General features: G+C 43.6%; 1 protein-coding gene across 2 annotated transcripts in view; it reads right to left on the bottom strand.

Annotated features, from left to right (window-relative positions):
- Positions 1–13,551, bottom strand: part of HSD17B4 (hydroxysteroid 17-beta dehydrogenase 4) — a 128,801-nt gene extending 115,250 nt beyond the window's left edge. The window contains exons 1-2 of one of the 2 annotated variants that reach the window (XM_037901600.2): positions 12,960–13,551; positions 2,635–2,688 (exon numbers count right to left, since the gene is read on the bottom strand). In XM_037901600.2, coding sequence (XP_037757528.1) covers positions 2,635–2,688; positions 12,960–13,017 — 112 coding nt within the window. In that variant the 5' untranslated portion in view covers positions 13,018–13,551. Of the gene's footprint in view, positions 1–2,634; positions 2,689–3,195; positions 3,291–12,959 lie in introns of those variants that run through there. The other variant, XM_037901601.2, reaches the window with a different exon arrangement.
- Positions 13,552–16,688: the final 3,137 nt, after the last annotated feature.

Genomic DNA, 16,688 nt, shown 5'->3' with positions numbered 1-16,688 from the left:
GTGATAAAAAATAAATAGCTGAAATAGACAGATTTTCCTTTCACAATTTCACCTTTCAGGTCGTGCTGAGTGTCAGTGAATGGAATGAGTAATACTCAATGAGCAGTATGGTAATAATAATTAAATAACTGCATTGACTTATTTTGTTTAGGAGAATCCCTCCTCAACATACAGAATTCTGAAGACTATCCACCTTCAAGATCACCATCATTTTCTATAGTTTCAGAGTTATCTGCCACTGATAGTGTTTCAGTCACATCACGTATGTCACATAGCCTCAGTATAACACCTGTAACAAAAAGGAATAAAAAAAATCTCCATCATCCAGAAACAACCATAGGTAAGTTTGTGATAAGAACTAGCAGATTACAAAAAGAGGTAATTGATGAAAAAACTGCCTGGTTTGTTTATGCAACAAACTCTCCTTTTCGTATGACTGAGAATCCATTCATTCATCCACTTCATTAACCTGGTTCAGTCATTAAGACCAGGATACAGTCCACCCAACAGAGCAGATGTCGCAGGCAAATTGCTGGATAAAGCGTATGAAAGAGAAACTGAGCAGTGTGCAAAAGGTCTAGAGGATAAAATTGTTAACCTGAGTCTTGATGGATGGAGCAATGTCCACAATGATCCTGTTGTATGTGCTGTCTCTTCCTTACAGAAACAACTGATACATCAGAAAATGCAAACAGCAGAAATATTTACAAGAAGTAGCAGTAAAAGCTATAACAATCTGTAAAAAAAAAAAAAAAAAAAAAAAAAAAAGCAAATGTCTAGTATGCAGCTTGGTCACAGACAATGCTGCAAATGTATCCAAGATGAGAAGAAATTATTTAGAAGAGAGTCCCAAGCTAATAACATACGGTTGCAGGGCTCATTTGATGCACCTCCTAGCCAAAGACTTCAGTGTTCCAGAAATAAAGACTTATGTTGTGGAAATTGCAAAATACTTCCGTAACAACCACTTTGCAGCAGCTGCTCCGAAAAAAGTGGGAGGAACCACGCTAACTTTCCCACAAGATGTGCGATGAAACTCAGTAGTGAACTGTTCTGAGCACCATATTGAGAACTGGCCTAATCAGTTTGTGAACAAAATCGTGAAAAAACAGATGTCACGGTCACAGCTAAAGTTCTCAACATTGGGCTTAAGAGAAATGTTGAACACATGCTGAGTACCCTGAAGCCTATTTCTGTAGCCTTGAACAAAAAAAGGGAAACAGCTGTTTTATTGCTGACACTGATGAAATTTGGAAAGAACTGAGTGAGAGAGAAATATGCAATGACAGAGGTAAATTACAAGCATTAAAAAAAACAAATGGGACAAGCACTATCTCCAGCTCATTTTCTTGCAAATATTCTCAATACTCGGTACCAGGGTGAAACCTTAACTGCTGAAGAAGAGGAGTTGGCTATGACATGGACATCCAGCAATCATCCCTCCATAATGAAAACTATAATAAAGTTCAGAGCTAAGGGTGAACCATTCAAGAAATATGTTTGCTAAGAATGTTTTAAAGAAAGTCACACCAGTGAACTGGTGGAAGTGACTTAGCACTTGGATTCAGAGACTGTTGAAGTGATAATCTCACTTTTAACAGCAGTAGTTTTTTCTGCCGGTGTAGAAAGAATATTTTCTTCCTTTGGACTAATTCATTCCAAACTGAGAAATCATTTGGGACCTGAAAAAGCAGGAAAGCTTGTTTTTCTTTTCCAGATTATGAACAAACACGAAAATGAATGTGAAGACGACCAACTTAGCTGCAGAAGCCAATATTTTAAGTTTCTCATGTTGACCTGTCTATTTAATTTTGGGTTTGTTTTTTTTTAATATTTCATTTAACTCTTTTAGTTAAAAACAATTTTAACAAAAACAAACCTGATTTTAAAAAACTTGAATGTTTAACTAAATTCAAAAATTCATATGCTTGTTTTGTTAAAATATTATATGTTTGCTGTTGAAGAAAAAAATCCAGAATACATAACGTTGTTGTTTTAGTTAACTAAAACAATTTAAACGTGTGTCTCGTGATGCTGTCCTCCTAATACAGCATGGCAAGAAAATCCTCCAAATATTAATGATTAACCTGTTGAATTACAGATAGCTCACCTCCCAATGACTTAACGTTATAACAACCAACAAGAATGCACTTTTATGTAGAAATCCATGATTAAATCGAGTCTTCCTGACTAGTGTCTTAAATAATGATTTAAATCAAATCCATCCTGGAATCCACACTGCCCACTTGGATTAACAGCTGAGGAGTTGTGCTAAGGAGAGCTTTAGCCCAGGCCCCGCTTTTGAGCCTGCCACTCAAGTAAAATATCACCACCACACTTGAGTTAAGGGTTTTCGTGAATGCATGGAAGTCAAGTTAGGGTTAAGTTATATCTCTCGATAGCCTTTCAGTGAAGAGACTCCCTCAGCCAAAGATTGTTACTTGTTTCAAAACCAGAAGCTCAGAAATAAAGTTTGAATCTCAGGAGTTCGGAGGATAACTTATTAAAGAACAAAGGTTATTGGCAAAGAAGTCATGAAGTTTGAATCCCAGTAGAGTATTTGTTTTTGTTTCTTTAAAAAGAGAGAGACAAAGGTTACTGGCAAGGGATCAAAATAATTAAGAAACAACTTACCAATTACTGAAGCTCCTCTTTCAGCAAAAGCTAGAGCATATGCTCTACCCAATCCTAGTTTTAAAAAACAAACAAAAAAAGCTTCAGAGTCAGTATTTTTTCTACCAATACAATTTAAACTAGTTAAAGTCATGTGGAGAAATTGTCACTTGAGCTGAAATCAGACATTAAAAAATTAAAATGTGCATATTTAATTGAAAATAATTCCAACTAAAAGTTACCACAAAAGCAAAGTCGTGTGTTCTGAAAACTGAAACATAAAAGAAAGCAAATTAGCTCAGAAACTGAGGGCCAAATCCACAATTTAAAACACTAAGTCAGAGGTTCTCAAATTTTTTTTACTGGTGACCCCTTTCAAACAGCAAGCCTCTGAGTGAGACTCCCCTTATAAATTAAAAACACGTTTTTATATATTTAACACCATTATAAATGCTGGAGGCAAAGCAGGGTTTGGGGTAGAGGCTGACAGCTCGCAACCCCCCATGTAATAGCCTCGTGATCCCATGAGGGGTCCCGACCCCCAGTTTGAGAACCCCTGTGCTAAGTATTCCCCATGCTCACTTCTTGGTACAGCACCCAGAAGAGTCATCATGGAAGCTGCTTGTCGCTAAAGCTCCAGGAGAGTTTTGTGCTTGTGAAGGAGGCATTTGTGACACTTGATGGGGCAGGCTACAAAATACAGGAACGTATTCCGGTTTTGCAGTGGGAGAAAATGCTTCAAGTTAATGAACTACATTCTAAGTTAATAAGACAGCTCCTAGTTTAATTTAGTTTTGTCTACTGAAAAGGAAACCTTGTCATATCATGCAAACACAAGTTCAACTCCAATCATAATTATTTAAACTATTATAGTGCCTTTTACCCATATTGATAAAATCGGTGCCAATTACACCTCTACCCCAATATAATACGACCCGATATAACACGAATTCAGATATGACGTGGTAAAGCACCGCTCTGGGGGGCGGGGCGGGGCTGCGCGCTCCAGCAGATCAGCGCGTCTGGCTCCAACATACTGCTCTGAGCGGCGTGTTAAGGGTGCCAGGCCGGGGCCGAGCGGTTGGATAAGGGGCAGAGAGTCTCAGGGGGCGGTCAGGGGACAGGCGGGGTTGGATGGTTCGGAGGTTCTGGGGGCGGAGTGGTCGGGGCGTTGGATAGGGCGTGGGAGTCCTGGGGGGCCTGTCAGGGGGCGGGGGTGTGAATAGGGGTCGGAGCAGTCGGGGACAGGGAGCAGGGGGGTTGGGTAGGGGGTGGGGTCGGTCAGGGGACAAGGAGCAGGGGGGCTTAGATAGGGGGTGGGGTCTTGGGAGGGGGACAAGGAGTGTGGAGGGGTTGGATGGGTTGGGGGTTCTGAAGAGTCAGTCAGGGGGCGGGAAGTGAGTATTAATAACGGAAATGCTAGAGGCCAAAGCAAGTTCAATATAACGCAGTTTCACCCATAACGCAGTAAGATTTTTTGGCTCCTGAAGACCGCATTATATCGGGGTAGAGGTGTACTTGGACCAAAACAAGAAGCAAGTCAATTATTGGCATAAGCAAGGAGCACAAAGCAGCTCACCTAATATGAAGTATAATGCAACATTTAATGTTTCATATCTTCTATTAGTCTTTCACCTTTGTCTTTATTTAAACTTAAGGCCTGTTGAATACAACAGTTGTTTTTATGGACAATGATATTATCCAATCATACCAGTCAAAATGTTAACAAATGTGGATCAAGGGCAGAAATTGCGATTCTTTTCCACACAAGTAATTTTCTTATGAATTAAACAAATGACTGAATAAAGTGTAAGGAGGAGGAGGAGGATTTTTCAAAGTGCACACAAAGTGCCTTTGTTCCCCCGTGAGATCACTTAAAACTGGCTCACAAAGGCTGTTTGGAAACATATTGATCGTGCTATATCTAGTAAACAAACCAAGGATTTAGAAATTGAAGTTGAGATTACAGGTCCTATTATGTGATGCTTTCATTTGGTAATCTCTTTGGTGCCATGCCTACATATTAGAAAATAATATGGCTCCAATATTTGGCTACTGGCAAGGTGTAATGTAGCCCCTTGAGCTGTGCAAAGTTAAGGTGCCCCTTCCTCCATGATGTTTGAACTATCCAAAAGCACAGACCAGTGAGAATGGTGTCACCCAATGGATCAGACAGGGTGATTATGATATGGAGATTCCTGTTTATAAACCATTACACACAAAGCAATCTATGTGGTGGCTACATAAATATCCAACGCTAATAATAAAAGATTTGCTCCCAGTCCCTCTCTTTCCAAAGAACTCTTCTATAATCTCAATTTCTAGAGATTACATCTACCACTTAATTGACTAAGCAGAAATCTTGGATTTATTTTATATCTGAGCCCAGAATTGGACTCCTAATAACGTTCAAGATGTCTTTGCTTGAAAAAAATAACTGAAGGACAATAAATGAGGAAATTTACTTCATAAAAAAACTTAACAATAGGTGGGAGGCAAAGTAACATTGGTTTAAGAAAACAGGATAATTGAGAAGAATGTAATATTTTTCTTACATCTGCATTTTGTTTATAAGATGTAGCCTTTTTTATATCCCAAATAGTTGAAGGGACAATTTTAAAAAGTTGAAATCCAATCTTTGAAAACAATGTAACAATATATGTAATGACTGGAAAAATCAAATTTCTCATTTAAATGACCCTGCTTTCACTTCCTCGAGAGCTGCTGAGGTCCCTCATCAGGAACACCTACAGGAATGGGAAAGAATACTTACCTGTCTGCAAAAGGTTTCTAAGTGAAGGGTACAGGGAACCATAACTTAAAGCAAAGATCAAGATGTGTTAGACTCCCTCACTAGTTCTGACCTTTATAAAAGGATCAACTTCTAAATCACTGTGTAAAAGCAATGGTACTACAATCAAAACAAGGTAAGCACCTATTGAGAATTAAACAAAGCATTTTGATAGATCTGTAGTTAAACATATGTGAAAGTAGAATGAATTAGATTGAAATTATAATTCATTAAAGAAATGCTACTTGAAGGGTTTGTTGAAATATAGTTGTCAGGAAGAGAAACATTAAGGAGTGTGAGACAATGGGTCCTCAAACTAATTAACTTAGAGCTCCTACTGAGCTAGGAGATTGGTAAACGTTAGTATGCAAATAAGATATGTATGTATATTTGTCAGTTTCTGCTTTCTTTTGTCTCTTATGTTAAATTGGCTTTGGCTTAGCTGTATAAATAAGTTATCTTGAGCCTCAGAGAGCGGCTCACATCTGGGTGCATTGGCAAAGCGCTTTGCTAATAAACAGAGTGGTCTGACAAATTATGTGAGTCCCGAATCTGACTTTGACAATTTGGAGGTTCCACCGAGATGGCAACCGTCTTCTCTGGGGCTGTGTGACTCCTGACTGTTCTTAGGACGGCCATCGCAAGCTGGCACCTGGGCATTTGGCCTGAGCGGTCCTCCGCCAGAACGGAAGGATGCATGACCACAGTGAAGTCTACGCCCTCGAACCTGTTGGTTCCCACTCTGTTCTGGTAGGGATCTCGGGATCTGACATCAGGAATCTGGTCAGGTAATTATTTCTGTGTTTTGTCCGGACTGAGAACTGTCTTGTCTCTGTGTCTATCCGTCCTCCCTGTGGCGTGTTTGAGTCTGGGCACCGTCTCCGTCCGGGGATCAGCTGACCAAAGGGTTCCTCTCCCCACGGTCTGAGTGAGTGAAATCTGCATAATCGCAGCCGCACCGCGCCTTGGGTAAAACCCTTAGTGTGAAATCAAGGGCGATTGAGGCAGTAGCCTGTGGGCTCCTTTTGTGTGTTGCACTGGGCATTGCTCTGACGAACCCAACTTTCCTTCTTGTGTGATTGGTGTGTAAAGTCCTCCTGTATGGGTAACCAGACGTCTAAGTCGGGACAGTTCCCTAAAGGAACGCCGGCTCAGTTTATGTATTTTAGGAAGAGTCCAGACTCCTGTAAATTTCTGGAAAAATGGTCTAAGCTAAGGCGGTCAGGTAGAGTGACTACTACCAGCACTACACTTCTGTCCCCAGAAGCCTTTATAGCTATTCTGAGGGAAAATGGGCCCTTTTCCCACAGAAATGGTTTATAAGGGACCGCTGCAGGCAGAGAGAGAATCTGATCAAAATTATTTGACTATTGGGTAATGTAATCAAAATCACTAAAGGATGTAAGGGGTTTCTACTGGAACTTAACTTGGCTGCTCCTGGTTGTGTCTAGTTGTACAAGATGGAAGTGTAATCGGGGTACAGTTGTGTAAAAGAGTAATCACAGTGCAAGGGATGTTAGGCAAAAGAGAATTTTGTGTGTGTGAATAGTGCTAAAATCTGTAGCTGTGTCTCCGCTATTACCTGAGAATAAACTTATAGCTTGGTACAGCAGAGAAACTATTGCAAACATGGTCTGTTGCACAAGAGGGGAAACTGAGGTACACCACCTCATGAATTTCATAAATGACCAGTGAGTGGGGTAATTCACTAGCCTGACTATAGAACAGCCTGACTATAGAACAAAATAAGTACAGCCTGTAGGTAATTCTTCTGTTTTTCCTGCAATTAGCAAGGAAATTTGTAAAAGAAAGTGGTATTATTATTAAGCAATAATCTGTCCCCACCAGGGGGGTGGAAATTGTTTCTTTTGTTTTTAGACTCTACAAGCAAGCTGGCGCCAGCTGAAGAATAACTCAGAATACCATGGATCTATGTTTTGTGTTGTTTGTCTTGTTGCTAGCATTGCTGTGTTTTAATGAACAGAAAACCTCATGACATGGGTGGGGGATGGCTTCAAAAGGCTGACCTTGGCGGGGGGGGGGGGGGGGGGGGGGGGGGGGGGGCAGGGCAAGGAGATGTGTATGGGAATGCAAAAGGCTAACTCGGGAGAATCCCAAAATTCAGTGGCCACTGTTAGGCTCTTGGGACAAAGACCGAGTAGACGTCTTAAAAGACAAACTCGGCCAACCTACAACTAAATTCGCAAAAGGAGAGGTTGATTGTTTCATGCAGTGGTGGGAAGAGGCAAATCATAGGTGGACAGAATCAAAACTTGCCTCTCTCAAATATTCTGGCTTCTATCTCACCAGATGCAACTCATTTTACTGTTGTTGATTTGTGCTCTGCTTTCCTTTCTCTCCCGGTTCACCCTGACTCCCAGTTCCTGTTTGCCTTTTCTTACAAGGTGCAACAATACACATGGACCAAACTGCCCCAGGGGTATACTGAAAGCCCGTCATATTTTTCCCAAGCATTAGCCTGAGACCTTGCTGACCTTGTTTTCCCATCCAGGTCCACACTAGGCCAATATGCAGATGATCTACTCCTCTGTTCCCCTTCATTGTCTGCCTCTGAAACTGACTCTTTAGTGCTCCTTACTGCCCTAGCAAGTAAGGGTCACAAAGCTTCTCGCTCTAAACTACAACTCTGTCAAGCTTCTGTCACATACTTCGGCTTTCTCCTCTCCCAGGGTTCCCGTGCACTTTCTCCCACCCGCGTCCAAGCTATCCTTAGCTTTCCCCGACCCCGCTCCCCAAGCCAGGTCCAGAAGTTTTTAGGCATGGCTGGATTTTGCAGACAATGGATTCCCCAATATGCCTCCCTTGCAAAACCTCTCCAGGAACTCACTGGATTCTCTGTGCCTGACCCCATGCCGTGGCCCCCTGAGGCCAATTCTGCCTTTGTTTCCCTCAAACAGGGTTTGGCTTCTGCCCCTGCCTTAGGGCTGCCTGACTATTCTAAGCCTTTTACCCTTTTCTGCCACGAACAATCTGGGTGTGCACTTGGAGTTCTCACTCAGATGCACGGAGAAAAGAACCGCCCAGTAGCTTATTTCTCTGCCACTTTAGATCCTGTTGCCCAAGGCTTACCCCCCTGCCTGCGTGCTCTGGCTGCTGCAGCGCGCCTAATCAAAATGTCTGATTCCCTTGTTCTCTGCTCTCCTCTTACCCTCCTGGTCCCTCACTGACCTCACCCTGCTCCAAGACTCTGCCCCAGAGAGAATCCTGGGTTTCCCAAGGTTGCTCTCTACATCCCGATTCCTTTTGGCGCTTGCCTACTGGCGCCTTTGTAGCCCCCTTTTCACTCTACCCATCTCTGGCCGCCCTGCTACACGGTGTTTCGCATGTCAGAAAGGAGGGGATGGTCTCTGCTGTAACAAAGACAGGATGGTGGGCCCCCCCATTTTAGCTCTTTTGCAGCCTACCACTGTGCAGCCTGTACCATTTGCCAAAGCCATAATATTGGTAAACCTGTAAAAGTGGCCCAGGGGTTCCGGGGCCTGCCTCAAACACCGTTCTTGCACAAATGCCTAAGTGTCAACAATATGAATTTATATTGGTTATGGTGTGTTTATTCTCCGGTTGCATTGAAGCCTTTCCTTGTCGCAAGGCTGACTCACTGTCTGTTGCCAAATGTTTGTTAAATCATATTATGCCTGCCAAGGGAATTTCTGCTACTCTGTCCAGTGATCGGGGTACACATTTTACTGGACAACCTGTTCAACACCTGGGCCATATATTGCATATCAAACACCTGTTGCACTGTCCCTACCACCCACAGCGTGCAGGTGCAGTTGAAAGACGAAATGGTGTACTTAAGAATAAGCTTGCTAAAATTTGTGACTCTACAGGATTAAGCTGGCCAGTAGCCTTACCATTAGCCCTTATGGACATGAGATCCACTCCATCTCAAAGGCATAAATTAAGTCCCTTTGAAATTGTTATGGGACGCCCTATGCAAGCTATGACTACCATTACTCCTGTTCCAGATTTGAACTTGACTCACAGTGCGCTCCTTCAGCATTGCAAGGGACTAATGCAAGCTGTAAGTCACTTCCATTCACAGGTTCGCGTAGCCTTGCCCACGGAACCCACCTCCGACACTTGCCACAACCTCGAGCCAGTGACTGGGTCTACGTACGGCGCCATCATCGAAAGCACGCCTTGGAGCCCCGGTGGAAGGGTCCTTACCAGGTACTGCTTACTATGCAGATGGCTGTTAAACTATCTGGCATCGCAGCGTGCATACATGCTTCACAGTGTAAGAAGGCACCATCCCCAGAGAACCAATCATCACCTCAGGACAACACAGAGTCAATTTTGACTCCAGAAGAAGACGTAGAGGAACAGTCTGCAATACCTTACAATCTATGCTCTCGTAAGGGTTGCCAGAAGCAGATAAGAAAAAAAACAAAAAAACAAAAAAACCCTGGTGGGCGTAAAACCATGACTGCGGTTCCCTCAGTTGAGGTTGTCAGAACCAGAAGAGCCTTGCCTCCAACATGCGCCTCTGCCTGTTCCTCGGCTGCTGGTATCTTACAGTCTGGGGAGACCACGATGACAATTCTTTTATCCAGCAGTAAGTGTGGATAGCTCAGACCCTTAATATTTCTAATTGCTGAGTCTGCAGCCACATCCCAGCCCATTCTCAAACTGGTGTTCCTGTCCTGGCTATCCCACTCAAGTCCCCGGACCTCACTGGAGGGCCTTGTCCGTTTAACAAAATATGGAACAGCAATGACACTTGGGAAGCGGTGGGAATAAATGCATCTAAATGGATAAGTGTGGTGGAGGGAAAAGGTCATTGGTGTTGGGTGTGTAATGGGACAGGGCTGGATCTGGGGAAAAGCCGTTGCCTTCAGCATATTGTGGCCAATGGTGTATGGGATTATTCAAACAAAACTAAAAAGTGGCGTATGGAGATATGAATTTTTTCTCAACCTGGGATCAAACAGAGAAATCAATCTCATGTTCCCCCTACAGTAACCTTAGTGAAAACAATACAAACTTTCAATGTCATGCAAATAACACCACTCCTTGTAAGGAGAATTACCCTGCACCCTTTGGGGGATACTACTCCTCCTTTGCAAACACCTATATGACAAATGGGTGCAACCGACCCTTCCCGGCCTTAATAGGCCATCACTGGGTGTGTGGGACCAGAGCTTATACCGCACTACCAGCTAATTGGTCCGGAATCTGTTATCCCGCCCGACTATTCCCACAATTCCGAGTGCTAGGAACCTTCCCTCGAGAACACCTCCGCAATTTCAGGCGAAAAAGAAGGGACTTAACAGATTCCCAATGGTATGTAAATAACATAAGCCCCTTAACCTGGGAAGCGACCATTGGCGGTTCCTTAATACCATTAGTGGGAGTAATACACCATGCAAAAAGGCTCCTAAGGTTACAAGCAGTAGTTGAAATAATGGCAAATGAAACCGGAGAAAGTTTAAGAGCCCTGGCCAAAGAAACAGGGGCAATCTGACAGATGGCTCTCCAAAACCGTCAGGCATTGGACATAGTGCTGGCGGCAAAAGGAGGGACTTGTGCTCTCATTGGAAAAGACTGCTGTGTGTATATACGAGACAACACCAATGAGGTAACAGATCGTGCTAGCCACTTAGAACAAATCGCATATCTTCCCCACGAAGAGCCAAGATCTTTATGGAAGTGGCTAAGTAACCTTTTCAATTTCTCTGGCATAGGAAACTGGTTGTTTCAGGGAGCCCTAATTCTCCTGTTTGGAATCCTAATAATTTTTGTATGTTTTCAGTTATTTTCCTGTGGGTATCCAAAATTGTGTCAGGCGTGCTACACAGATAGCTGCCCCAAACCAGAGTGCTAATTTGATGATTTTAAATATCACTGATGAACAAAGAGATAAAGAACGATTGATATGTGGAACCCAGTCATTGTTGGTCATTGCGTAGCTTGACCAAAAGGAGGGATTGTGAAAGTAGAATGAATTATATTGAAATTATAATTCATTAAAGAAATGCTACTTGAAGGGTTTGTTGAAATATAGTTGTCAGGAAGAGAAACATTAAGGAGTGTGAGACAATGGGTCCTCAAACTAATTAACTTAGAGCTCCTACTGAGCTAGGAGATTGGTAAACGTTAGTATGCAAATAAGATATGTATGTATATTTGTCAGTTTCTGCTTTCTTTTGTCTTATGTTAAATTGGCTTTGGCTTAGCTGTATAAATAAGTTATCTTGAGCCTCAGAGAGAGGCTCACATCTGGGTGCATTGGCAAAGCGCTTTGCTAATAAACAGAGTGGTCTGACAAATTATGTGAGTCCTGAATTGGACTTTGACACATATTAAGTACTGATTTTTATTTAAAAAGCTATAGTGAAACCACAGCTATCTTGAAACCACCACTTTCAAGAATCCTAAGGCTTCTAGTACAAGTTGTACATGCTAATGATCCACTGATACCAAGCAACTTTTTGCTTTTTTATCTTGTATTATTTCCTATTGTCTTCAGTGAAATCTGTAAAAGTGATCACCTAAGAAGAAAGATTTACAGAACAGCACAGCAAACTAACATGAAGCAAAGGAACATCTGGGCAAGAGCTGAAAAGCATTCAGAGTAGCTTTAAAGCTCTTACTCTGCTTCATACAGTCAACTTTAAAAAACATTTGTTTGAAAACTTTTTGCCAACTATTCTTGCAAGTATCAGTAAAGTAGCTTAAATTAATCTGCTCTACCTACTCAGCTAAAGCCCTGGAATAGACAATTTGTTGCCCTTTGCTTGGCTATTGCGTAAATGGCCCAAATCCCCACTCCAGCAAAGAGAGCTGCATAGCATTGGTGAGAGGGGAAACAGTTCCTACTCCTCTACCGAACTCATTGCAGGATCAAGGCTTCAGTGGGTATCACCTAAGATTATTATAAATTATGAAAGAAAACAAAATCTCTACAGTTTGCTTTGTGCCTCTGTCAGCACCTGAACACTCTTTAGATTTCAAACAGCCCGCATGCTTTAATTCCAGGTAGCTGTGTTTTGAAAAGTAGTCTTTCAAAATACAATTATCTTGCAAATTGAAGCAAAAACACGCAGGACGCCTGTTGTCAACATGAGAGTGATGGATCTCTTTCCTTCAAAGGAGTGGGGAGTGACTTTACCCTTGACACCGCGAAATCAAACTCCCTGCTCAAGGAGGGAAAACCTTTGCCCCAGTTCAGGAAAACCTTTGCCCCAGTTCTGCACAGCTGAGGCACATCCTACGCCCAGAATACCGGAGTATACAGAATAAATAGCTGGCCGCCGCCACCGCCCGCGAGCCCCCACATTTGCACCCTTGTTATTGGCAGGCAGAGTTTTCCTTCCCAAAAGGCAGAGGGGCCCTTTCAGCTGCAGCCAGAGCCGCAGGATCCCCCTTTAGCTCCCAATGCCCGCAGCCAACTCTTTCTCCAAACCCGCGGCCCGCCTCAGCCAGCACCTACGGGAGCAGCACTGGCGACCCCTGGCCAAGGCAGCCCCGCCCAGCGGGCCAGTACCACGCCGTGCAGTGCAAGCCCACAGGGCCCGCGCGAGCCGCTTACCTCCCCCGGCGCCAGTCACCAGCACCACCCGCCCGTCGAACCTCAGCGCAGCCGACATGCTGCCCCGGCGCGCTCCCGGGGCCAAGCGGAAACGGCAAGTGCCAGGACGCAACCGAGGCAGCGGCCAGGCAGAGGGCGAGAGCAGCGCGCATGCGTCAGGCCGCCCCGCGGGTCTCTGGGAAATGTAGTGAATTGACTCAAGCAGCTCCGCAGCGCGCCGGGGGCCATGAAAGGGCCGACTTTCGGTTTCCCTGGTGGGTGGTTTAGAAGAGGGGTGTGGGGGGTTAGGGAGGAGGGGCTCTGCCCGTTTTGGGGTGTCAGGGTTCCCTCCTCACTCCAGGGTACTTATTTCTTCCAGCTTAGGTTAAAAACTTCCCCGAGGCACAAATTCTTCCTTGTCCTTGGACGGCATTGCTGCCACCACCAAGCGAGCAGGGCCGGCTCTCGGCACCAGCAAAACCAACAGGCACTGGGGCGGGGGGCACAGTTCTAGGGGCGCCATTCTGCCGCCGGCCCTGCTGCCCCTAGAAATGTGCCCCCGCTCCGCTTCCGCCTGCTCCCCCGAGTGCGCCGCGGCTCAGCTTCTTCCTCCTCCCTCCCAGGCTTGCCACCCGCCAAACAGCTGTTTCGCATGGCAAGCCTGGGGAGGGGAGGGAGGGAGAAGCCGAGCGGCGGCGCGCTCGGGGAAGGCGGTGGTGGTGGAGCGGAGGCGAGCTGGAGCAGGGAGCGGTTCCTCTATCCGCCCCCCCCCCCGCACTCACCTCCACTCCGCCTGCTCCTCTGAACGTGCTGCCTTTCCCTTGCCTGAGAGGGAGGGGGGAGAAGTGGAGCGACAGCGTGTTCAGGGGAGCAAGCAGAGCGGAGGTGAGCTAGGGTGAGGGGTTGCGGGGGGGGGGAGCCATAGGAAGCAATGTGGGGGGGGGGGGGAATGTGGCACGCCCAGGGGAGGAGGCAGGGCCGGGGAGTTGGGGAAGGGGCAGAGTTGGGGCGGAGCCGGGGGGGCACGAAAAAAAAGCAGGGGCGGCCAAAATTTTTTTTGTTTGGGGTGGCAAAAATCCTAGAGCTGGCCCTGCAAGTGAGATAGACAAAGGTTCAGGAAAAGGACCACTTGGAGTTCCTGTTTCCCCAAAATATCCCCCCAAGCCTCTTCACCCCCTTTCCTGGGGAGGCTTGAGAATAATATAATATATTAACCAAATAGGTAAACAAGGTGAGCACAGACCAGACCCTTGGGTTTTTCAGACACTAAAAACCAATCAGGTTCTTAAAAACAGAACTTTATTATAAAGAAAAAAGTAAAAGAAGCACCTCTGTAAAATCAGGATGGAAGGTAATTTTATAGGGTAATAAGATTTAAAACACAGAGGATTCCCCTCTAGGCAAAACTTTAAAGTTACAAAAAACAGGAATAAACCTCCCTCTTAGCCTAGGGAAAATTCACAAGCTAAAACAAAAGATAATAGTAAGGAAATGTGTTATATTACTTACAATTTGTAATTTTAGATGCTTATTTCAGGTAGGGTTTTAGGAGATGTGTTTTTCCTGCCCTGGTCTCTCTATGTCCTGGAGAGAACAACAAAGAGAGCACAAAACAAAACCTCCCCCCACAGATTTGAAAGGATCTTCTTCCCTTATTGGTCCTTTTGGTCAGGTGCCAATCAGGTTATTTGAGCTTCTTCACCCCTTACAGGTAAAGGAGAATTTTATGCTACCCTTAGCTGTATGTTTATGATGGGGGAATGGGGAAGCAACACTTCTCTCCTGTTCTAGTTACTGAATAGATGTCACTGGTACTGGAGGAGGCAGAGAGGAGCAGGGACGGCACCTCAGGAGAAGAGATGGAGCATGGGCGAGAAGAGGTGGAATGGGAGCAGGGGTGGGGCTTTAGGGGGAGGAGGCTGAGCGGGAGGGGGGGACGTGGGGCAAAGTGCAGGGGGATGGAGCCACGGTCTGGGTGCTGATGCCCCTCCTTCTAGGGAGCTTCCAGCGCTCCCGCGCAGCGCCTCCCTCAACATAAGAGTCACATGCCATCTATGACTGTGGCTTGTGGGTGCTGCGCACCCCTATCTTTTTCAGTGGGTGCTTGACGGAGTGGATTTGATTGAAATCAAATTGATTTAAATCACTAATCAGGAAGACTCAATTTAATCATGGATTTCTACATAAAAGTGCATTCTTGTTGGTTGTTATAACCTTAAATAAATATTCTTCACAATTCAGAGATAGATGTAGGTTTCATTTTTAGAAGGTACACACTATACATTTTTAAAGTAATTTATTTTGAAAACTTTTCAGATTAGTTTTACAGCTATATCAGAAAATGAATGATTGTTTTGTTATTTCATTTACCAAAGGTAATTGAAGCAGATATGTATGAAGTCATTGGGAGGTGAACTATCTCCAATTCAACAGATTAATCATTAATATTTGGAGGATTTTCTTGCCAGCCTGTATTAGGAGGAGAACAACATCACCACACACACACACACACACACATTGTTTTATTTAACTAAAACAACTTTATGTATTCTGGATTTTTTTCTTCAACAGAAAACATATAATATTTTAACAAAACAAGCATACGAATTTTTGAATTTAGTTAAACATTCAAGTTTTTTTAAAATCAGGTTTGTTTTTGTTAAAATTGTTTTTAAGTAAAAGAGTTAAATGAAATATATTTTTTAAAAACAAAAATTAAATCGACTATGTCAGCCAGGTCAACATGAGAAACTTAAAATATTGGCTTCTGCAGCTAAATCAATCATCTTCACTTTCATTTTTGCTCATAATCTGGAAAAGAAAAACACGCTTTCCTGCTTTTTCAGGTCCCAAACAATTTCTCAATTTGGAATGAATTAGTCCAAAGGAAGAAAATATTCCTTCTACACTGGCAGAAGAAGCTACTGGTGTTAAAAGTGAGATTATCACTTCAACAGTCTCTGAATCCAAGTGCTAAGTGACTTCCACTAGTTCACTGGTGTGACTTTCTTTAAATCATCATCAGCAAACATATATTTCTTGAATGGTTCTTATTCCCAAACTGGGTCTCTTTTATGGCCTGCTGCCATTATAGGTTTTCTAGTGAGAGAATGGTGTGGTAGATCTCAAATCAATGAACGCTACCCTCAGAAAGACCTCAAGACTTCTGGAATATGCTGCTCAAACAGTTTCACTTTTGTTTCTACTGCCTGTCCCTCCCTTCTCACATTTGTCTACAGACTTCTTCTCCTTGTCCAGATCTATTCCGCCCCCAACAATCTTCTATTCATTGAACTTATTGAAACTTTGCACTTTTAGAGAGAGAGAGAGAGAGAAGGGATTGACTCTGTGTACACAAATTTGCAGAGGGACAGTAGGGTTGAGGTCTGTTATTTCTCACCTCTATATATTTATTTATTTAAAAATATTTTTGCTGTGAACAAGCATGTTACCTCTGGAGACACAAATCCACAGTTTCAGAACTGAAAAACTAAGCATCTCTGATGGTATCTTCTGGATTGAGCACTGAATCCCATTGGGTAGATAGAAAGATTATAATCTATACAGAAGCCCCTGGAACCCATAAGATTGGGTCCCTAATCCGTGAACTACTGGAACTCATTTACAAAACTTTTCTTAAATATTACATGAATATATTGTCTCATACTATAGAATTAGAATTTATAATCCCTATTCCATGATGAGATATCTTTGAGCTATAATGTATCTTTATCTTTAGATAGGTTTTTT

This window comes from Chelonia mydas, chromosome 5 (assembly GCF_015237465.2).
Source record: "Chelonia mydas isolate rCheMyd1 chromosome 5, rCheMyd1.pri.v2, whole genome shotgun sequence".
NCBI lineage: Eukaryota > Metazoa > Chordata > Testudines > Cheloniidae > Chelonia > Chelonia mydas.
This window is presented reverse-complemented; position numbering and strand designations above follow the sequence as displayed.